Consider the following 23,928-nt stretch of genomic DNA (forward strand, 5'->3'; position numbering starts at 1 on the left):
ACTTACATCTGAAGATTTTTTTAAACTAAGGCTTAGACTCATAGGTTTGGAGCCTAATAAGATTTTGTCTTTTAATTTAGATTGTATTATGCTGGCGGCTAATCACACAATTTTAACATAGTTTGAAAGGGACAGGATTCAGGAATAGGCTACTAAGACAGGCCCCTCTTCTGTCTGACCCACCTCATGTTACCCCTGTATGCCTTATGCTTCTGACAGAAATGACGTTTTGTGCCAACATGTAGAAACACTAGGCTTACTACAGCCTTAAATTGGTGAATGGAGGTGCAAATTCCTTTCTTTGGTTATTGTCCGCGATTCACATTAACTGTAGGCTATCACGTAGGCCTATTGTAAACGTCGCCACATTTGATCGTTTTGCCTGCATGGACGCGCGATTGAGTGCGCATCTAAATAATATGCAAGATGCAACAATCATTTCTAAGAGGCCTATAAACGGTAATTTCTGGCATTACTATGAATGCATTATTTATGTTTAAAGACGTGAAAGAAATGACACAGGCTTGCACAAATTCATCATTTAAAATAAAACGTTTCACTTTCGCTATCATTGCGAGAATAGGCTACAATATGGAAAATGTTCCCTTTCAGTCTGATCGGCTCCAAACATGTATGGGATTTCCTTCCAAGAAGTTTTGTGAAAATTGTACCAGTAGCTTTTGCGATATTGTTGACAGCCCTACCTCACCGCAGTAGGGTGCAGTAAATGGAAGCTTTTGATAGCGCACGCCACTAACGAAAAACGGAAAATCACCAGGACAAACCACTCAGGGGTGTAGGCTACTCTGGAACCATAGGTCACCAATTTGTGCGTTATTTACGTTTGATTACATTTCAGATACAGTACGTGTTGGTTTCCTGTAGGCCTAGTATAGCGCTTTATTCTTTCTTTATTTTTCTATGTCCGAATATTGGGGGGGACATTTCGGTCATATTTGAATATTGGGGGGGACCCGTCCCCCTCAATGTCTATGGTGACTACGGCCCTGCACTGGCACACGTGATTTTAAAATCGGCCGGTTTTCATTTCACTTCATCACAGTTCCTCTATAGTCACGCGTCAAGAGGACAACGTTTTTGGTAAGACATGTTTATTATCCTTAGCTTAGGCCACTGGTTTACGGAGCGCCCGAAGGATGGTGGTAATGATTTTTTTAGATTTGGGAATTTATTTTTAGAGACCCTTCTGCTCTCCCTCGCAAAATGTTTTGCGTTCACTGCGCAATAACTTTTGCGTTCCCTCTCAAAGTCAAAAGTATTGCAAGGGAACTCAAACGTATTTCTCTCTCTCTCTAAATTCACACCTCTAAAAAGATAATTTCCAGAATGGTCCTTCGGGTTCTCCGTACTACGGGTAGCCTAGGCACAGCCTAAACTATTTACTTGCTTTGAATAATAGAAAACTCATGGCAAAGAGTTCAAATAGAAACCACCTGTTTTTGGATAACAAAATGTTCTCTGCTTTGTTTTCTAGACGATGAGGAGTGCGACTGGGTTTGTTGGGTTCTTGCTGCTCATTGCGAGTTCCAGTTGCAATGAGTTTGTAATGCATGAAGGTTGAGTAGGCATAAATAAAAGTGACTTCATGTTATGTTTGTCAATGTAGATTAAAAGATAAAAATAAAACGTTCTTATTTTCACTGTTTTCCCATTTCTGAGAAGCAAATCAGCAATATTTGTGTTTGTCTTTCACTGTTTGTCCAGAAAATGTCTTGTCTCACAAGAACTAAATCAGCTAGATAAATAATAAAGATAGATTAAAAAAAATAGAAACAGAAACCATTAAAAAAAATTGCCACATCCTTTACTTGAAAGAAGAAGTCGTTCCATTGCACATCAACTCTCAATGCCTGAATGCATGCATTACTCATCAGGTCAGATGGTAGAGTCAGTGTATGGAACAGAAGGCCAAGTATCCTGGCTTGAGTGTGAAGTGGACGTGGAGGAGAACAACCTCACAGTGATCTGGGCCCGAGACAACCAGACCCTGGACACATCCACCTCTCGAATCAGAGTGCAAGGTGCCATGCTGTGGTTTCTACCTGCTGAAAAAGGAGACAGCGGAATGTATACCTGCAGGGAAAGGTTTGGACTTTTTGTTGAGAAATAGAAGTGGTGTGTCCATATCCAGTTGTCATATGATAAGCTGCACCCCCCAAAACATAATTCAATTCAATTAATCTTTATTTATACAGTGCTATGGCATGACCATATATTAGGGCACTTCACAGAGCATACTGTAGCTTGAACTTGACATCTTCCACATGGAACATGGGAAATAATCTCAACTGTGCCTGTTCCACAGCCTCCAGTCTCCTGTGGCGTCCCAGGTGTTTCTCTCGGTTTCGAGCAAGCCGTGTCCACAGCCAAGTTTGTTTGAAACTGTCCAGCAAGGGACCAATATGACGCTTCTCTGCCGACAGGATGAGATCTCCCAGATTGCATTGGTTAATCACATCCGCTGGCTGGAGGTAATTGGCTATTGCTAACCAGTGAAGGTGAAGAGGAGACACAGTGCACAGTAATATGGATAGATGGACAGACACAATGTCATTCAGCTTCCCAAAAGAGAGCATCATGTCCAGCATGGGCTTCCATAAGATTAAACTACATATTGCATGACATGTAAACAATCAGCCAAATTACTGTTGTGAGAAGGTCAAGTGCATAATAGCAAGCTGTTATGATAGTTGTGCAGTATGTAGGCCTACATTCCAGGGAAACTCCAGTCTAACAAACTCTATTTGTGGATGAGAACGACTGTACATTTTCATTTGGGACCAAAATGACATCAATTGGTGCAGTTTAGAATAAGAGCACAACTGAATAGCATAGGTTATAGCCTTTGGGGGCAACTACACAACATCAAAATAAGCTTTTTTAAAGCTAGCAGACAAACTGACCTATTTCACCTTTGTAATTGTAATGAGGGTATAAGAAATGATTTGCGCAGTCAGTGCATTACCTTTCTCTCCTTCCGGTCACCGTTATCTTCTGTGGAGTCCGTTCAAATCGATTACCGAATGCACCTCAAGCATCATCATTGCCTCTGGCAATGGACGCCAAATGAAGAGAGTTCAATAACTGACTTATAGACTTTCTCCTCACAAGATGGCCGAGACCTGAATAACAAGGTAATGCACTGACTGCACTGACAAGTCAAACACAATGCACTTACACATAGTCAAGGTCAAGTACAAATAGGAAATCCCTGGCCTCTGACCATATAGAAATGGGTACAAATGTGCAGGAGTCATCTCAATACAAAAGGCATCTGTGGAAAATACCTATGACGTCTTTATCCTACATTTGAAGAGTTTGGTTCCAAAACGCTATATCCACCATTTTAATGAATTTTCATCAATCATTTTTTACATTTTGTTTTCCAAGTAATTTCAGTAGAAATGATTTGGGTATTGTTATTTGATTTATCTTTATTAAATCAAAACAACACAACTGCAATTTGATTGATATTTCTTGGAATACACAATCAAATATGACTTTTTAATGTTTTTAAAAACGGATATATATATTTTTTTTGGAACCAAACTCTTCATTTTATTTCTGTCTGTGGTGTCTGTTCTGTATGTGCCCAACATTCTTGTCAATGTCAAGGGGCAAATTTCTGAACTTGGTGTGACATTGATTATTTTTCTTGTCTAGGACTGCAAGCCTATTGGTAGCGTAACACTTGTAAACATTATGCCTGGTGATGCAGGGAACTACACTTGCGTGATTAGTTTGACATATGAAGGGAGGAGCTACCTTGCTTCACAATCTACTTGGCTAGAAGTAAAAAATGGTAAGTTTTGTTGCATCAATTATACTGTAGTTTCTAAGTCCACCTATTGTGTTTTTAAACAAATTGTATTCCAGATTTAGATGTATTGATGTGTTTCATCTGTTTATCCGTAGATCCCCCTCTACAGACACCTACAGTGACTTACCCAAAAGAGGACACACTATACATCTTTCCAGGTCAGTGCAGATTAACCCACCATATGATGTGACAAAGAAATAATTTAAACAAACAATTAACAGCTGAGGCGCACATACTGTAGGTCAATGAGTTCAGTTCAAGGTCTAAAATGGTCAAAAGGTCATGCTCTGTTGTTGTTATGTGGTGTGTCCCACAGATCAGCCAGCTAATCTGACGTGTATCGCATCACTTGGTTATGATGAGGAAATTGTGACTGAAACTATATCTTACTGGACTGTCAACAATTCATTTATTGATAACTATCCAGAACTGAAGAAAAATACTCATTCGACCATGTAAATACTGTTTATTTATCTGCTCAACAGAGAAAAAGTGTTCTACTTCTTCTATGGCTTGCCTCAAATGCAGTCAAATACGGTCACATATTGGGCCCTAATTGAAATACTAAACAAAATGCAAGTGTAAAATTTGACTAAAGCTAATTTTAAAAAAAGAGGTTAAATCTATTTGCTAATGCAATATTTTGGTTTCCCAAAATACAGAGGATAAGGGGAGTAACAAAGAAGTGTGTGTGTGTGTGTGTGTGTGCACACATGATTACCAAACCAAACCAAACAAACAGAAACCTATCTAGCTCCTGACGTACCCCTCTGTGAGGTGAGGCTTACCCTCTCTCTCGCCAAGGGCTTCCTTTAGATTTGTTTTCGTTTTTACATTTACTTTTGTCTTTTTGTAAAAAAATGGGTTGTGCCTACGGATACTTTCCGTGGACTTGCCATGGATCCCCACTAAGTCTTCCCCCTCTAGGCTGATCTTTCTGAGTTCCACCAAATACCATATTTTATCCATTTGTATCAGGACCAATTTCTACTGTGGCAAGTTCTTAAATTCCCTCACACCATTTTCCACATAATTGCAATTAAAATATTACCCCCCAGATGTGTGCATGTAATTAGACAAAATAACAATAAACCAAAACATAATTTTGGGCCTATGTGCGTACATGGGTGTGATGAGTACATGAGTACATAACAATTGACTTTGCACTTTACTTGTCATTTGAATTGGGGCCCAATGCATTGTACTAATGTACTGTTTTAACAGTCTTTATAACATTGATGAAATAGTACTGAGTTATTGCAAATGTAACTGAAATCTTTGTTACACTGCAGTGAGATCAGAGATGGGATGTATTACTCGGTCAGCATCCTTTCAATCACAGCGGTCCAACAGAAGTTCTTTCACGTCCCTTTCCGGTGCAAATTCGACAATCCGGTGGGAACAGCTCACAAAGATTTGTGGCTGAAACCAAGTAAGTTTTATGTTTTACACATTTCTTGGTTAATGCATGAGCACATCGAGACTATGTTCACTTTCTCGCCCAAAAGTCTAACCATGAGACACACACACACACACACACACACACACACACACGCACACACGCACACACACACACACACACACACACACACACAAACACACACACAGGACCTGAAGAGGCTGTAATACTTGATAATAATATTTTTCTTGATTTCATGTCAGTCAAGTGTAATAAATAAACAGGTTCTCATAGCCAACCATCTGATTTGGAGATATGTTTTACAGTATTTCCGTTCCAATGTGTCTGATGTAAGTTGTAGCGTTGAGTTCATGTTTAATGTATGCTTCCTCTTCATCCTGTCTTATCTAGTTAGCACTCGTGTTTTTCAAAGCCGCCTCATCATCCTTGCAGCTCCCATATTGGCCATCATTGCTGTGGTTTGCTTCTCACGATGCTGCTGATGCAATACCCAGGCTTTCTAAAGAGAAACTAGTAAGTGCAACAAAGAGTCACTTCAGCAATCAGCAATGGGCAAAGCAGAAGCAGTTTGTAGACAACTTGCTACCCAAAGTTTTTGATTGTAAAGCTATTACCGCTTAGTCAGAAGATTAAATGATTGATTAATTATCCACTAATTTCTCTCATTTATCTGTTACTAAGTGATAATTGAAATCATAAATGCATCTAGTAACTGAGTGAATTTCACCCCTTTACTTAACATTAAATGGCGGCCTGATTTATGACAGTGGACCTTACCAGCTATATCATTCATTCTGCATACATTTTTCATTATGTACATTCTGCAGCATACATTCTCCCTTCTTTCGCTCAAAGTTGAATTAATAATTATGTTCAGCTTGGAAGTATGAATCCAGGTCCCTCTATTAAGGATACCACCTGGCAGCTACAACACAACCACTTGGGGTCCTCTTTAAGTATTTATAGCATAATATGAAAGTAATTTCCTGTATTTGAGATTGATTTACTGTAAATGTTGATTTCAGCTCTTTTTTTGTCCCAGACTAACATGTCCGCCGAGGCCAATGGCTCTTGGTACGCTGACACCTTCACACCCATGTCCTTCCAAAGGTCTTTAAATCCATCAAACAAAGGAAGAGGACAGAGGCTCGAAAATATCATCCCCTACTGCTGACTTGAATGTGTATTACATGTTGACAAATGTGTCCAGTACTGCAGTGAAGCTATGACGGACAGACAGAGGAAGAGGTGGTGTCTTATCTGAACATCCTGCCATACATCCTAATTTAGAAGTTATAGCTTCTTTTTTTCATGTTTTACATAATAAATATTTCAAGTATAGCCTATAGTTGTAAGCTGTAAAGTATGGGCTCCAGGTGTTGATGAAGGATGTAGGCCTATACTTTTGTTTCAGAACAAATGTTTATGCCTGTCATGTCATTTTACATGAGTAGTAAGTGCTTCTGTTTTATCTGTAGCCTAGTTGTACAAAGTAAGAGTAAATAGCCATTACAAAACGGCAGTTTGTGCAACCTCTTGTTTTCAACATACAGTACTGCAGTCTGATTATAGTTCTCTAAATAAACACCAGGTGGCACTGTAATACACATTTTTTGTCACTGTAGACTTGGTCACATCATAGAAGTTGCATGCAATTCCCCACCATGTCCCTCCATAGAGAACAGTACAGAATTTGACCTCACCTCTAGGCTCACAAATATTAGGCTACTGATTAGCTTACTACATGTGACATTAAAATGCATGCATTGTATGCATCTGTCTTTCCCATCAAATAACTGTTAGCTCTACAGACCATTTATTCTTAGACATAGCCTACCGGAAAGCACCCTGTTTGCAAAAATGTCTTATGATGATTTGCTTATGAGTACCCAGGCCTCCACCTCATTCGCCCAGTAGCTCGACTAGCGCTTAGATTAGTGGAATTCATTATAAGAATTAGACTATCGTGTGGATGTCTGTGTAATGTCACTCTGCTGACAAAACATTTAAATTAATCTGCAACTGGATCACTGAACAGCAGAAATTAAGGTTAATTCAAGAATGTCACTATTTTACTTTAGTTACAGTCACTTTGAAAATGATTAGATAAACTCGTTGCTCATGTAGGCTAGGCTAGGATATATGAACTGACTTGCCAACTTTAAACAGGGAATGCCAAGATACACAGAGCCATTTGGTGAAGCATTAATTCTTACCAAACTGTTTGGGAGGAGCGCAATAACAGACGCTCCCTTGAAAATGGCATGCCCAATTAACACTGGTTTTCACTATTTCATAGCCTAATGTTTAACATAATTCATATGACAGTATCTCTGTTCTGTTTGCTACCATTGTCATAGCCAGATTACAGTAGGCTATATTTCTTATATCATCACTATAGCGTTACCGGTTGAAATAACTGGCATATGGTCTGGCAGTAGGCTAAAGAAGGGAGCACCGTGAGATCACAGAAGCCAGGTCTGAACTCAGGTGGTTAGCTTTTTTTCTGACAGACCATGAATGTGGTGTCCCTGAGTTATTTCAATAAATTTCTAAGTTAAAATTGCGGAGACCACAAAACCATTAGTTAATTATTCGTATCTGTCCCCAAACACACAGTACATATGATGGCTTCGTCACCGGCCACGGCAAGTGCATCGTGTTGCTGGTCCCCTCCTCCAGCAAAGCCAAACTTCCGGACCAGGCAGCGTCAGAGGGCTGCCCATTGATAGCAGAGGCGCGAATCATTACGCGCCCGGCGAGGAACTGTCATGCCAACGCTGTCTTTGGGAACCTCGAATATCCATAGCCTACTCTATAGACACAGTGCCCGGGGAGCTCGAGCGCATCGTGTGACCTACGCCGACTATCCTGCTACACCCCCTAAGAACTGAGGTGCTCCGAATCGATACGAGGAGACCACACAGGCTAAATACCTTTACAGTTTTTTAAAAAGACATCAGAGGAAAAATAAAAAAGAAGAGTGCGAGATGAACAGCGTTCTCAAAATCTTGTGTACTGCATGCCTTGCATTCGGTAAGTGACAGAAATTCAGAAAGTGGTCGAATCGGCATGTAATGCTTAGATTGATCAATCAGATTTCAGGCGTCAGCTATCGGACTGATGTCCCATGTCATAAATGGCATGCTAACGCTCAGTAGTTTCGCGATAGCCTTGTTCATGGATATTTTTTTGAAGTCCATGTTTTTGCGTGAACCCTCACTTTGACGTTTGACAACCGGTTAGGTGAAGTGTTAATTAAAACAGCATTTGAGATTAGGGATTTTTCATCGCAGGTAGACAATCTAGAAGTTCCGTCTTGGAGCTTTCCTATTCCTTATCTCGTGAGGGTGGGACACAGTCTGGTTAATGTGGTGACTGATAGCCTAATCGGTACTGTTCATTTGCTAGCTTTTAAATCGCCTCAGGAATGATCCTCGATTGGAGTGAGCAAACCCAGTTTTGAAGGTAGCCTACCCTACACAGTTTTTTTTTACACATTTTTGTTTCACTGTCAAACTCAGTGTCACATTCCGTGATATTATTCTCACTGTAGGTTACCTAATGATAAAATATGAGTTTCAGCGTGTGTGTGTGAGTGTGAGAAGGGGAGGTATGCACATGCCACATTGTGACTAGAGAGAGGATATTCACACATTTAAGACCATTATTCTAGATTGTTTATTCGCAGCTCTGTCACTGTGTGTTTAGACTTGCCATGTGTGAGCTGGAGTGTGTTGGTGTAATTGTGTGTACGTGTGTGTGTGCCTGAGATTTGGCACTGACGTCACAGTGGGCTTCACTTGGCTGGTGCTTCCTGGTCTTAAATTAGTACAGTGGAATATGATCAGATGTCCTCTTTCCAAAGGTGGTATAAGTGTGTGTGTGTGCATTAGTATGTGTGCATGTGTTTGTATCAGAGCCAACAAGCAAGCAAGAGCTTAAGGTTGAATTTTCGTCTGAACATAAGAACGACTCTTGGGTCCCTTTGGCCGTAAACAAACAACCCTGTTTATTCATTACTGTACATGTGTGCGTTTGGAGGCACCCTCCTCTTCCCCGACATCCGTTCTCCGGGAACTGCGTGTGGCCATCCACTGTACGTCTGTGCGTATGTTGTGTCTGCAACCCTACAGGACCCGCCATGCTTGAGGCCTTGTTTTATATGTGACTGTAAACATTTCATTTTAAGCAAACCAACATGTCCTGGAAATGGATCAACAATAGGGTCTTTAAACAAAACACATATTGTCAGCTTGGATGAATGTGTGGAAATACTGGAAAATTCTTCTTTGCCCTCCCAGTACAGTAAGCATTTTTTAAATCTGTTCCATTTGATGGTGGAGACACTTCCTTGCTTAGGAAGATATGTGTAAGGTGCTTGCTTTGCTTTGTAGAGCTGTGCTCGCTGAATTAACAGGCTGTGGTGTACACTGACCAGCTAATTTCTCTGTCTCAGTAATTGCAGAGCCCCACTGCCACTAAAGGCCCCTGCATGCCATATTTATCCAGTGCAGATAATTATCCCGGTGTCAGAGAGACTCTCCTCCTCGTCGTGGAGCGCAGCAGTCTGTTGAAGTACAGTCGTTTGGGTAAAAAGGATCTTGTGGTTCTGAGAAGCTGTCGAAGCTTAGAGATGGTTTCGGTTCAGGTTGATTCATCTTCTTTAATGACGCACCATGAACGCGTTTTACTGTTTTCTTGTGGGTCTCGTGCCCTACTTTGTCTGTTGGAACATGCTTTGAAGTAAGCTCTTCCCTATTTCAGAAAGTGGTCTAACCAGTTTCAAACACTTCTTTAATTCTCTCATTTTGAAGCCATATAATATTTTTTGACACATATCCAGAACTGTGATACACTGGTAACAGTTAACCATAATATTTTCAGTATTTAACTGCACTGCCTACTGCATGCTTTCACATTGTTGTTTTACTGCAAAAAACAGACAAAACCTTTCAGGGTTAATGTGTCAAATTAACACTCTTAAATTGACACGTTTGTTAATACATCATTTGTCATAGTTGACCACTTACCTGTGTTATACAGTAAAGTGCTGTGTACATTTCGACTAACTCTACAACTTTTTTCACTTTGACTCTAACCATGGGAAACATGCAAAACATTTTGGAGTATCAACTTTTGTCTGCCCAAATGGTATATCTGTTGTGTCCCATGTCCCTATGCATCCATGTCCCTAGTGTTAAATGTGCTTCAAGTTATGTGATCAGGTGCTAGTTCTAGAGGGTAATAATTGTTAGTTTGTTGGCATTGACTTGAACGAAGAGAGGGGTGGCTTACTGATGGAGAGGGAAGAGAGGGTGAGGTATGTGTCTGGGGTGGTGGAGGAGAGGAGGGGTAAAGGAAGGGCAGAGGGTGGGAGAAGAGAGAGAGAAAGAGAGAGAGAGAGAGAGAGAGAGAGAGAATGTGGCTGTTTGGAGAAGCCGTGAGTGAGGAGAGAGAGATGAGGTACGTTTGTAAAGGGGAGGCGGGGAGGGGAGGTGATGGAGAGACGATTAGGGTTTAAACGGGAGTTCAACAGAGTCCATCCATCCTCCACACCTTGGACTCCCAAACCCCCCCACTCTTCATGTAAATAAACCGTGTTTATGTGTTGCAGGTGTGGCCTGGGGTCGGGAGGTGACCGTACCCGCCGGGCCCCTCTTGCGAGTGGAAGGCCAGTCGGTGGCGCTCACCTGCTCGGTCACAAACTACGAGGGACCCCCCGAGCAGGACTTTGATTGGATGGTGGTAAGGGGGGACGGCGACACGGACACTGTCCACATCATCTCCACTTTCGACGCCTCGTTCACAGATGTTTCCTTGAGAGAGCGCGTGGCCAGCGGGGATATCCTGATAAAGCGTCTGGCCGACAACAAAGTGGAGCTAGGGATCAAGGAGGTGAAAGTGACGGATAGCGCCACCTACAGGTGCAAAACGCCCAGCACGGACACGCAGATTGTGGGGAATTATGCAGCAGATGTAGAACTTCGAGGTAGGATACACATTTATTTACTCTATGTCTGTTTAGCTGTGTGTGTGTTTGTGTGTGTGTGTGTGTGTGTGTGTGTGTGTGTGTGTGTGTGTGTGTGTGTGTGTGTGTGTGTGTGTGTGTGTGAGATTTGGACAAAACACATTCTACAATGGAACCAAAGATGACTGAAGTGTCATGCCATGTTATGCTGTTGGCACTTAATGACGATAGTGCATTGCAGTAATTGCTCCACAAATCTGTGCACTCAGATTTGTAGAACATGTCCCCACATGAGTCAAACCACAAGAGTTAAGTTGCCATTGCGCCTTTAAAGCTGTACCAATACTTGAAAATAATGTTTGGTTCAAAAAAGTGTTTTGGTGGATTGTGGTATCTTGTTTACACTTTGTAATATGAACCCATATTTGTTATCCTTCTAAGTATTTCACCATTAAGTACTTGACTCCAGATAGGCCCTATGGTATGAGTAAGTAACTGATAGTGTACTCTCCTTTTCACAAGGAGCTGGAGCGCTAGCCCAGTGCTGCCAAAACCACTATTTAACTATTTAACAGATAGGATAGTGGAGTGGAGGGCTATTAAGGGCTCCAATCTATTCAGCTAAGCCACATTAGATCATGTGTCCTCTTTTCTGCGGGGCCTCGATTGTTGGACGCTCTGAACGGCCTCCCCACAGCCCTTACTTCCGCATGACTCCACGCGGCACGGAGAGGCCCACAGCGTCTTGGGCTCCTGCTCTCGCTGTCCGGCGCTGGCTCTCCGTGAATGGCCAGCTCGTTCCCCCTCGCTCTTGTAAATCAGTAGCGTTGTGGGGGCCTGGTGCTCCACTCGTCCATGGGGGCCTTGAGGTATTGAGGTGAGCGTGGAGGCCGTTGCCAGCCTTCCCAGGAAGTGGACTTGGCCAAGACTCCAGCGGAGGAGCAGCGCGGGTTAGCGGTTTTGCTAGCTCGCCGTGGCTGGTGGCTTGCCAAAAAGGAGAAAGGAACAGGAGAAAGAGATAGAAATGGAGAGAGAGAGAGAGAAAGAGAGAAAGAGAGAGAGAGAGAGAGAAAGAGAGATGGAGCTCAGCTGTTCTGTTTGAGAACTCGGTACTGCAAACGATCTGCCTTCAGGTGCTGATTATTTTTTTTGCTGCTACTCTGCTCATTGTTCCGTGATGCACAGATTAGCGGCGGCCAGGTGGATGCTTTAGCACACGTTCGGCAGACGCAGCCCCCCCCCCCCTGGTTCCCAGCTCGGACGCCCCCAACCATCAAACCTCATCCGAGCTATCAGGAGGGGAGAGAAAGATCAGCGTTATGTAATGCCAAATTTACAAGCCAGCCAACATCAGCACCCTCAGGAAATACAAACGCTGGTACTAAATCCAATAAGGAGACAGATAGGCCATTCTGTTACGGCCCTGGAGTTGAGCATTGCATGTTAATTCAGGAAGAAGAGGGGGTGTACTCGGAGTGGGTGAATTTTCCTCCCAGTGAAGAGATGAGACTCTTGATCAATATGCATTTGTAACTTGTATTGTATGATTTATTTTGCCCTGGGGCTTTTCCTGTGACTGCGTCTGTCCTGCCACCCGTGCTTGCCGTGTTGGCCAGTGTGGTGCTCTGTGAATGATTAGATGGCAAACTGGTTTGGGGAGGAGGGGCGTGGCCGAGCTCTGTGCAGTGGGAAAGCCAGACGGCTTGAGTAGTTTCATGTAAATGCAGTCACGCACTTTGTAGTCATGCACAAACACGTACGCACGCACGCACGCACGCACGCACAAGCACGTACGCACACACACACGCACAAACACGTAAGCACACACACACATACACACAAACACAAAGACATACAAATCTATCCCCTCAAACACTAACAAATGCACACATACACACACACACACACACACACAGAAATATGCATGCAATCACGTTTCCCAACTATGGGCCTGAGGCCCCCTTGGATAATCTTTCACCTGGAGCTCAGCAGAACAACAGCCCTGGGTCCCGCAGAGTGAGCCAAACACCTCCAGTACATATATACAGTACAGTACATTTCCCCTTTCCCATGCATACAGTCACACTCCTCATGTAAAGAGATGTATATGTCATATTCAGACATCCTTCCTCAGACCACAGCCTGGGCTTGGCTGAAGCAGAGAGAGATCCGGTCCTGCAGATGGGCCTTTTTATGAGGGAGGATGCCTCTTTCTCTCTCTCTCTCTCTCTCTCTCTCTCTCTCTCTCTTTCTCTCTCTTTCTCTCTCCCACTCTTTCTCTGTCAGCCTCTTTCTCTCACTCTCTCCCTATCTCTATCTCTACCCCCCCTTTCTCTCTCTCTCTCTCTCTCTCTCTCTGATGGGATGTGCTGGAGTTTGCTCCTAGCGGGGAGTTTGCTCCATGTTTGTTTAAGTTGGCTTCTCATTGTATGGATGCCTGTCATCTGTTGACCAAGCGATTCATTTCTGATCGCCCCAGATCCCCAAAGACGGCAGGGGGTCAGACAGAGCTTCCTGACCTGTCTTTACATGCGTCACCATAATGTGTAAATTTATATATGGTGTGTGTGTGTGTGTGTGTCTGTGTGTGTGTGTGTGTTTATGAGAGAAACAGACTGGCAACACGCTTGCTGGAGAGAATCTTTGTGGCATCTGGGGAATAGACAGTGACCTCATTACTTGTTATTACTGTAGTTACTAATTTACCAGCGTCTGCAGTTATTACACTGTGTGTGCACTGTTGAGTTTTTTTTTTGAGTTCTTTGTTGGTTTCTTTGCCTCATAAACGACTTACTTTGTGTGCTTTGTATCATCTTGGGCATAATTAATTAGTAATGTTAATGGTCAGTTTGTTGACTATTGATACTGTTTCTTCGGAGTGTGTGGCAGTCTACTTCTGCATACGTTTCAATTCATGTTTTAGATATAGCAGTAATATCTGAGCTTAGATTGTTGCCGGTGTATATTGTGGCAGGCTGATGTGGGCGGGTAGTAACTCCGCGTCCCTGTCCCTCTGTCTTGCGTCCAGTCATACCCAACAGCCTGGTGGTGGAGCCCCGCACCCCTGCGGCGGTCATTCCCGAGGGTGGCACCGTGGGCCTCTTCTGCAACGCCTCCTGGGACCACACCCTGGGCACCCAGCTCTCCGTCACCTGGTCCGCCCGGAAAGGAGTGGCCACCCTAGAGGACCTGCTGACGTTCGGGCCGGACGGCGCGGTGGTGGTGACGGACGCGGCGGCTCAGCGCTACGCCAGCGGCGGACTGAGGCTGGACCTGCACCGCAAGGGCACCTACGGGCTGGTGCTGACCGGCGCCGTGCCGGCCGACCAGGGCATGTACGTGTGCACGGTCCGGGAGTGGACGAGGGAGGGCGGCGCCTTTTACAAGCTGCAGCAGAAGAGGACGGACATCGGCCACGTCTCCATCACGCCAACAGGTATGTGGCTAGCGTAGATATACCATACCAACGTATATAAATATATATATCTCCACTGATGTCATGAATCTTATTTATGGGCATGGTGGAGCAGAGGTCACCTGGCAATCGGTCAAACAGGGTTGGATTCCTGAACCCACCACTGTAGTCCATGTTGTTTGGATAAAGGTGTTAATACCTGTGAACTTGCAACTTACTATGGCTTTCCAATCCATTTCCTCGAATGATCACAGTGGTTGTTTGTGACCAGAGGCTGCATGCTCAGTGGTGTGCGATGTTCCACGTGAAACTATTATTAGATCACACTGCCAGTGTTTTCATACCAAGGTCTTGTTTAATTAGCTTGACATTCCTGCAAAAGCCTGAACACCCCCCCCCCCCCTCCCTCCCATGCATGATCACGGTTACGATCCAGTAGACAGTTGACTGGAATGCACAGCGAATGGTGTCCTTGTTTTCTCCTCTGGCGATAACTCAACGCTTCCACAAATGAACCGACACATCAATCAAACACTCTCAAGCTGCACACAGTCAGATGAAGTGTGACTTGGAAAAAATGAATTGGATATGCTTTTGTTGGTTGTGTGATTAATAATTTACGAAGCAGGAGACCATGGACCCGTACTGTAGTGTCTCTTTAAAGGTAGCATAATAGGAGGTTTCTAAGGCAACCGAACAAGCTTCCTTCCATCCCAACTTCCGAGCAGAGGTTCCAAGTTTTCCGTATTTGCCTTCCCCAAGCCTCTGTGGGAAAGCTGAACGCTTGCTTCTGTAGAATGAGATGGAAATGACAGCATGTAAACATTCGGCAGCTGGGATGATGAGATTTCAAACACAGCGTCCCGCTGAGAAATTGGGCTAAAGAAAAGTGACGTTTGTGTTTTTTTCTTGCCTATCTGTGAAGTTCTATTCATCATTTAGTAGTGAGTGTTTGAGACCATACTGTATGGCGCTTTTGCTTGAAATGTACAGGGTGTTAGATGGAGTGTTTATGAGGATCATGCAGTAAACAGTATGTCCTTTAAATGGACGTTTTGGACTGTGTGTGTGTCTGTCTGTGTCTGTGTGCGTGTCTGTGTGTGTGTGTGTCTGTCTGTGTGGTGTGTGTGTGTGTCTGTGTGTGTGTGTGTGTGTGTGTCTGTATCTGTGTCTGTGTGTGCACACATGTCTGTCTATTTAAGTCTGAGAATAAGGGGGAAATCATGTTAGCAATTCTCACAGATTCCCACCGGCCTCTTCTCTCCCTCACCATGTGTACTTGCGTATGCAATTTCGAGCCCATCAGACCTTCACAAGAAGTGTCTCTCCCCTGTCCTTTGTTCTCCCCCTCTCCCCTTCCTCCTCCTCCTCCTCTTCCTCCTCCACCGCTTGCTGTCTGGATGTGGTCCTATACATCCCCCCTCTCCCCACCCAGTAGTAGGACAAACAGTGCTGTTTGAGCTGGGGTTGCCGGGGACCGCCGTCCTCCTAGGTTACCACAGTCTGTCAGCGCCACACGGCCGCTTTCTTTTAATTAAAGGAGGGAATGTGGCCCAGGGAGTGCCACGGCTACAGCTGGATAAGGGGGCTGCCCACGGAGACAAGGGCAGATAGGGGGACTGAGGGATTCTGCTGCCCCCTCTCCCCCTGGTCCGCGTCAGCCGCCGCTGATGGAGATAAACACGGCAGCTGAGGCCCCCAAAGAATGTGAGGTGGTGTTGGAGAGGAGAGATGGAGGGTGGTGGTGTATGAGACACTGTGCACTGTCATTACAGTGTCTTTAAAGGTGTCCTCCTGAATCTTACAATGTCTTTAAAGGCACAGTTTTCCATCCTGGTGAGAGGATGTGAATCAAATGCACCCATGCCTTCAGTGGTCCTGAAGAGATGTTGTTGATTGTTGTTGTTGTTGGAGTAGTTTAGTTTGAGTTACTTTGTTTCCCCCCCCCATTTATAGACCCTGCTGTGTACAAAGCAGGGTATTGAGTGCACATGCACAGAACAGACATAATTTACTGAATTAACCTAATTAATTGTAAGATAATTGTGTCTGATTATAATTGTAGACTGTACCTTTAATTTTGTTTTTACCTTGCAAAATTTTGGATTTTTCAGTTGAAGTTCAATTTGTTGTGTCTTTGCCAAATGCAATTTGAGCCTCTGGTTTGTGCTGAGCGGATCAGTAAAAATGTCTCTCCCAGGTATCTTTTCACACGGAATGTTTATGGAAAAAGTAAGCCATGTTAAGATCATGACAATGACTCAAGATTACAAACAGCCACACCTTAGCATAGCAATGCATGACACCCTGCTAATCACCGTTACAAATAATCAAGTGTCAGGTGCCTCGGTGTGAGGCGCCTGTTATGACATTCTCTTGTAATGTCGCTCTGCTGGATTCTGTCACAGTCACTTGGTGGAGTCATTTGTTACCCAGAACATAATGTATTTGATTTTGTGTCATAACACAGGACTTATTGCAAAGAGATTCATATCTTATAACATGCGATGAAGGATTGCTCACTTTCTGCTGTGCTTGTGAGAGTGTTCCTTTGAGGTAAAGACATTCAAAGGACACAGCCAAGCATAGTACCACACGTGTGTACTGTATCAGATATGGTTTTAGACATATACTGGTTATTTAGGTCTAGCACATTAACATTATTCTCAAGGGCATCTTTTTCTCTTTTAAACACACAACATTAATTGAGTTAGTTCAAGTTGTGTAGATGCCAAGACCAAAGAAGTTGCTTCATGCTTCTGCTGTTTTGGCTTATTGGTTTAATGATTCATTATCCTCAGTGTGAGGTTAGCTACCATAGGGTATTGCATTGCTTGCCTGCCTCAGAGCCACAAGGAGCATAATAACCACGTTAGTGTCACATAAATGGAAAGAATCTTCAGTCGCCTGAGAAACCTCCTATGGTTTGTCCCTCAACAGCATGTAGGAATTCCCCTGTCAATTTTCAACTTACATAACTACATAACATGCCAAACTCGCATTTATCATGCAATTATCTACCATTATCTCACTCACACACATTCATTGGCAATTGGCAACTGTGCACTATCACCCACTGGTTATCTAGGATTGTTGTAAATATAGTATTTTTAGTTACTCTAAGGTTACTCTAAGGTTATTCCTTGTGGGTCGATTTGGACAAATTGCGTCAGCAAAATGAATAAATGTAGATGAATGTAACAGCCAACAAAAGCATATCTGATTCATTATGTGGTTAGCTTTGCTAACACAGCTAACACAGACCCTTATCTGTTATCCTCTGCCTTCTTCAGCCCAGTCGCTCAACGTCTCGGCCCACGGCAGCACCGCGCTGACCACAGGGGACACGCTGACCCTCAGCTGCCTGGTCGGGGCGGACGACTACTCCCTCCTGGGCCTGGAGGTGGCTTGGTTGACGGCCGGCTCCCGTGTCCTGGCCCGCATGGACCGCGACGGCGTGGTGAACAACGGATCGGGCACGGACCCCGTGGCGGCCGCGGGGCTGAAACGCGTGCGCGAGGGCGAGTTCAGGCTGGTGGTGCCCGCCGTGGAGACGTCCGACGCGGGCATGTACCTGTGCCAGGTGCGGGCTTGGGCGCGCCTCAGCGGAGGAGGCTGGTACCAGGCGGCAGAGAAGACCTCCAACCAGCTACAGGTCCGAGTGACCCATTTAGGTGAGTGGTACCAGCTCAGTGTGTGTGTGTGTGTGTGTGTGTGGGGGGGGTATCTGTCTGTCGCGGTGGGAGGATAGTTACAATATGTCCAGGGAGGGAAAGTGCCCCTGTGTGTGTCCTTCACCCATGAAGTCCTCTAATTTGACTCCTGACCTGGCTTTAGCTCCTCATTTGACTCCTTATTTTCATCTGCTCTGGACCTCCTGCTAAACAAACATCCTCAATGAGGGTCAAAAAATAGTATACATCGCACACTGGAGGGTATTTTGCTACCTTAATTTGGCGTGAACAACGCGTTTTGCAATTTGCTTCAGGTTCACGCTCAAGGATGGTGTTAGTTACTGTAGCAAAGTTTAGACACACAACAAAGTTTAGACCTAAGATCACACACACAACAGCAGATGGGACTTTTACACCCTCAATCTCGACTAAACACTACTGCATTCACTGAAGCTCCTCAGTATAGTTTGATATTGACCTCAGTTTTATCTACATTGGGTGCATAGTCCAATTGTTGCTATGACTGTCTACAATAGGCACTACAGTCAAATTGCTACAGATGACCTTAGTTCCTGGCCTGGAAGTAGTCTGGAAGTTGCTGTTATGGTGATGAATGTTGGTCTAATCATGAGTGTGCATGCTGAGCTAGCTGTTGTTTTCAGTTCTGCCGGCATGCAGAGCAGCTGCATAAACTGCAGGACAACAAATTTATGGAAATGAGGACTTAACTTCCAACAGTTCTCTCAGCCCCTTCAACAGACACTGGCTAATATGTTTTGAACAGAAACTTCATCCATTGCATTACAAGAGTAATGTGTTTGAGATGAGGTTCACAATCCAGAAATCATTTTTAGGCATATCTTTAGCTGGCCTCCATTTTGAATAAGGAGAACACCACATAGCTGGAATGATCAAAGCTAGGCAACTTGTTTTGACACAGTTTGCCTGCGTATGTTGTTAGTGATCTTAGGTATGCTGTTTACATGTGCAAGGGGTGTGCTATCTCCAGTTTCACTCAAGAGGGGAAAGAGTTCACCATGTCTGTGTGCTTCACTACGCTGGTTTGGGGTGTCAGAGATGTACACCAGCACCATTTGAAACTGACCTGTTGGTCCACCCGGGCCTCACAAGTCTTTGGGTGGCCTTTATGAAGATGATTGACAGCTCAGGAGTCTTACGTACGCTCCGACCAGGCTGTCTCAGACATGCATGGCTCAGTGCTATGTGTGCTGCCTTGGCTGGGAACCCTGATATGTCACCTTATCCCCGACTCCTTCAGACAGAGGACACAGGAGCTGCACATACTGCTTATGCATTTTATGGGTAGTCAGTTGAAGGCCACTGCATAATATCTCACACTCAAAGTTAAATCTGCCCCTCAATCTTTTTATATGATTTTTCTCTTTTGCTTATTGATTTTGCAGACATTTTGCAGTATTATTCTGTTTTAATGGTATTTTTTGAAGTTCTTCAATCAAAGTGTTGGGATAAGTCATCATGTGATGAGTTCTCTGTTCCTGTACTTACTTTGGGCAGTTAGAAGTTGTGAAGTGTGATGCCTCAGACCTTAGAGACATACTGTTGTATTAGATCATCCCGCACTATATAATGCACCTATTTGGCCTGTTCTGGCTGGTAGGAAAGCCAGCTGCTCTGTACAGTCTGCGCTGTAGGAAGTAGGTTAGAAAAGTCATTCGGCCCGCCAAACAGCTGGTCATTAACTGCTATTGGGTCATTACAGCATTACAGAACAGTACATTGAGTTGTTTTTCTAACGCCTTTAATTAATACGAAGACCTACTTGTCTGTAGTGCTCTTGCTAAAGATAGCCGGCTAGCCACATCAGCCATCATTGGAAGACCGAGACAGAGAGAGAGAGAGAGCACAAAAAAGAGAAAGAAAGAGACAGAAAAAGAGAGAAACAAGTCTTGTGATTTTCTCTGAAAAACAGCCCCAAGGTTGTTTTCTCGAAACCATACAGGACAACAACAACGTATAGCTGAGCCCCCCCCCCCCTCCCCGACAATTCCTGCTGCATTTCCTGTTGTTGGCATCCCTCAGAAAAGATTACGGGGCAGGTCCCGGGGTGGGTTTGGGAATGTTCCGCTCTTTGCCCCAAAGACCGCTGTCAAAACAACCCACCTCTGTGCAGTAAAAAAAGGCAACCAACTCCATGCTTTTAGTGGCCATTGTTCCTGACATCCTGAACTGGTCAGACTCCGGCTGGACTCCTGTGGGAGGGAATGTCATCTCAAGGCCAGAGACGGGCAGGGGTTCCATACCATGTCCATATGGGCATTACTGGATTTTTTTTTGCCGCCTTCAGCAGAGCTTTGAACTTAAAGATGTGTGGTAGCCGACTATTCTAGTTCCTCATTTAGTGGTGACGTGTGGTTGCTGACTGAAGTTCATCACTCTTGTGTATGTTGTGGTGGTGACTGTTGGTGACTGTGAAACATTTACGTTTGTGTTACATGATGCTTCTTGCCCATTCTGAATGGCTTAAGTGAGTTTATGGTTGGTCACATTCCTACACACAGTTTTCAGTTGATTTCTTCTTTCAGTATTTTTTTCTTTGATCAGGTCAATGACTCTGTGTTTAGTGCCAGTATAGACACACCAACACCCTAAATTACAGTAATCTTTTCGCTTCACTAGTTATTAAGAAGAGATTTACCGAAGCACAATGAGGGGGAATAGTTGTGAATAGTTGTGAGTGATAATGGTATTTACTCAAGAGCAATTTGTCTTTGTTCAATTTGCTCTCTGTTCAACTGATCTCAAGCTGCCAAGTATTTGCTTTGTTCATGATGTTCTCTGTCTCTCTCTCTTTTTCTCACCCTGCATCTTTTTTTTCGCTGTCTGTATCCTTCTATCTGTGATTCTCGCTTTCCTTGTCCTTTCACTTTCTTCCTTACACACACATGCACATACAATTCCCCCACCCCCACTCTGTGTTGTGTGAGCGGTGTGTTGGGTGAGCGGTGTGTGTGTGTGTGTGTGTGTGTGTGTGTGTGTGTGTGTGTGTGTGTGTGCGTGCACGCGTGTGTGTGTGTGTGCGATGGCAAACTCCACCCCAGCGGTGAGGTGAGGTGCCGTGCCATCTCTCTTATTGTTGCTGTCACTCACTCACTCACCCTCAGCTTCTTTCTCTTTCCCTCTCTCTTTTTTTCTCTTTCTCTCTCTCTCTCTCTCTCTCTCTCTCTCTCTCTGACCTGCCTCAGTTGACTGCACCCCACAGCCCTACACGGCTCCCCAAACACCCAACATCACATCACATCACTTCACATTGCATCGCATAAAAACACATTGCCCTGTCTGTGTCTGCCAAGCTAATTTAAAGCTCTCCCCTTCTTTCTCTCTCTCTCTCTCTCTCTCTCTCTCTCTCTCTCTCTCTCTCTCTCTCTCTCTCTCTCTCTCTCTCTCTTTCTCTCTCTCTATCTCTATCTCTCTCTCTCACCAGCCTGGCTGGTGTTTGTGCTGTGGGCTACATGAGCATTTGTGTGTGTGCGTGTGTGTACATTTGTGTGTGTGTGTGTGTGTGTGTGTAGGGGAGCAGTAGAGTAGAGGAATGCAGGCACGTTGGGTTGGCCTTCTGGTCGAGTCCGCCTGAAACCCAATATTCTGAAGCCGAGCCTGGACGCCCCGCTAGTGAAGTGTCTCCTCTGAGAGTCGGCCGAGGGAAGGGCCTCTTGGTAACACACCTGACCTGCCTTACACAGAGAGAGAGAGAGCGGAGAGAGAGAAAGAGAGAGAGAGAGAAAGAGAGAGAGAGAGAGCGAGAGAGAGAGAGAGCGGAGAGAGAGAGAGAGAAAACGAGAGCGAGAGAGAGAAAAAAAGAGAGAGAGAGAGAGAGAGAGAGAGAGAGAGAGAGAGAGAGAGAGAAAACGAGAGAGAGAGAGAGAAAGGAATCCCACATTCATCTGTTTGTTATGAAGCCAGACACTGTGGGTATCATAATCCTTTGGGGTCTTCATCTCATTCTGGGCCTGAATTTATTCATGCTGTCGAACATTTTTCACTCTCTCTCTCTCACACACACACACACACACACACAGGATCATGAGCCTGATTGTATATGAGAACGCACTCAGGGTGTAACTAAAGGAAAATGTGTGACATCTTTGAATAATAGAATCAGGGCAGTCGTGGGTGATTTAGTAATTGTTCCCATGCTTGTGTTGAACAAATGGTTTATGCATTGAAAGCGGTGGATTTATTGTCAGGTTTTATAGGTGCTGTGTTCACAAAGCCTCTGTTTCTTCAGCTGTCCAATAACATATTAATAAATGAAAGACAGCATAATGAACCTAGAAATTAAAAATGCCCAGAAAAGGAGCTGAACATAGAAGACATACTGCAAGCTCTATTACTGTGATCACATGGTTTTAATGATTATTTGCAGTGGTAATGCTCCTAATATCGTATAGTCTGGCACAAGTTACATAACACTCATAAGTCTCTGATAAATGTATTTAATGGGTTTTAAGTGAAACAAATGACATTAAATGCCATGCCAGACTCTCATATCTACAGCAAATGACTGTGACCGTGTGCTTTATCTTTGCACCGAGGCCTGAGCGTTAAACAGGCACTCATAATCGAGTTAGCATGACTCTCACGTGTCACAACAACTGGAATTTTCCAGCACTCCCTCTCTCACCCCTTACGGTCTCACGTTATCTGCTAAGGGACTCTGAGCTGGCTCTCGTCCAGACCGCAAGCCAACGGGGCCGTTTAGACTCTCCCGTATTTACACCTCACCTGCATTATCTGCGCGCAACACCTATTGGCCTCCCCTGGGAAACAGCAGCAGGTTCATTTGGTTCCCACAGAATAATTAGGCCTGACCTATTTTTTGAGTGATCAAACCGGTGGCGGTCTTTTGTGAGGAGACTCCCGAAGGACTGCTCGTGCGAGGGCGTGTAGTGCACTGCACTCTTCTCCTCTTTTCGGAGGAAAAGACAACGTGAGGGTTGTTGGCGAGGCTAGATTACACTGGTCACTGCGTGTGTTGACATCTGCATGCACTTGAGAAATGTGTGGGGTCAAGCACGGTAAGTGTCTTGCATTAAATGAACCTGAAAGCGCTGCTTGGCTCAACAGTAAAAGTGCCAACATTATTACAGTTGTCAGCACATGTTTGTGCTTTCCATCACCAAATGAGTCGGAATCTCAAGTTCCTGTGTACAGCTGGTAAAGGTCTTTCAAGAGCTGACTCAAATTAATTCAGCTGAATTTCACTGTTAATATTGCTTGTTTTGGCCAGTGTTCAGATGACATGACCTCACTGCAAAAGAATGGGAGTCTTTGTTAACACCAGGTTTAGTCTTGAGAGGGAGGGGGGGGGTTTGCCGTATCAGCGTCCTCCTTTGGTGTGATAGTCCACTCTGCGGTCAGACTTGGTGTTGATTTAGTGTTTGTCCAGCCCTGATCTCCGGTGTGGCGTAGCCGTACTTGAGTGATTGAAAGGGCCCGGTAACCTGCGGTTTTCCTCGTCCAAACACACCCCTGACCCGCAAACATTCAGTGCCGGACTCCTGCTATGAGCCAGACCTGATGAGTGATTGTGCGTCTGGCTCCCTCAGGAAGAGATGGAAAATTAGG

General features: G+C 44.4%; 2 protein-coding genes across 5 annotated transcripts in view; both read left to right on the forward strand.

Moving 5' to 3' along the window:
- The first annotated feature begins 1,019 nt into the window (after positions 1 to 1,019).
- LOC143142583 (interleukin-1 receptor type 1-like) lies at positions 1,020 to 6,778 on the forward strand. Of its 3 annotated transcripts, none has more exons than XM_076303566.1 (10): positions 1,020 to 1,101; positions 1,496 to 1,598; positions 1,896 to 2,106; positions 2,327 to 2,492; positions 3,685 to 3,823; positions 3,937 to 3,999; positions 4,158 to 4,296; positions 5,134 to 5,273; positions 5,652 to 5,774; positions 6,304 to 6,778. In XM_076303566.1, exons 3-9 carry the CDS (start codon positions 1,901 to 1,903, stop codon positions 5,741 to 5,743), a joined length of 945 nt encoding a protein of 314 aa, XP_076159681.1. In that variant the 5' UTR covers positions 1,020 to 1,101; positions 1,496 to 1,598; positions 1,896 to 1,900; the 3' UTR covers positions 5,744 to 5,774; positions 6,304 to 6,778. The 3 variants fall into 3 exon arrangements, with proteins under 3 accessions (XP_076159681.1, XP_076159680.1, XP_076159682.1); XM_076303565.1 differs by having other exon boundaries at positions 1,496 to 1,577; XM_076303567.1 differs by having other exon boundaries at positions 1,065 to 1,101; positions 1,496 to 1,515.
- Positions 6,779 to 8,017: 1,239 nt separating this feature from the next.
- ptgfrnb (prostaglandin F2 receptor inhibitor b) overlaps positions 8,018 to 23,928 on the forward strand; it is a 37,220-nt gene continuing 21,309 nt past the window's right edge. For both annotated transcript variants that reach the window (XM_076303569.1, XM_076303570.1), the window contains exons 1-4: positions 8,018 to 8,297; positions 10,879 to 11,253; positions 14,261 to 14,668; positions 17,941 to 18,321. In XM_076303569.1, the coding sequence (XP_076159684.1) occupies positions 8,252 to 8,297; positions 10,879 to 11,253; positions 14,261 to 14,668; positions 17,941 to 18,321 (1,210 nt within the window). In that variant the 5' untranslated portion in view covers positions 8,018 to 8,251. The remainder of the gene's footprint in view (positions 8,298 to 10,878; positions 11,254 to 14,260; positions 14,669 to 17,940; positions 18,322 to 23,928) is intronic.

The sequence above is a fragment of the Alosa pseudoharengus genome, unplaced genomic scaffold (genome assembly GCF_046254945.1).
Source record: "Alosa pseudoharengus isolate Yale_2024_CS ecotype anadromous, Long Island Sound unplaced genomic scaffold, YU_APseudo_1.1 YU_APseudo_1.1_scf_24, whole genome shotgun sequence".
Lineage (NCBI taxonomy): Eukaryota > Metazoa > Chordata > Actinopteri > Clupeiformes > Clupeidae > Alosa > Alosa pseudoharengus.

Bases quoted from the DNA above. Each gene is read 5' to 3' on its own strand.
- LOC143142583 (XM_076303565.1), top strand. From the start codon at position 1,499: ATGAGGAGTGCGACTGGGTTTGTTGGGTTCTTGCTGCTCATTGCGAGT. The intron at 1,578-1,895 runs GTTGAGTAGGCA...ATTACTCATCAG, and splicing joins TGAGTTTGTAATGCATGAAG to GTCAGATGGTAGAGTCAGTG. The intron at 4,000-4,157 runs GTCAGTGCAGAT...TGTGTCCCACAG, and splicing joins CACACTATACATCTTTCCAG to ATCAGCCAGCTAATCTGACG.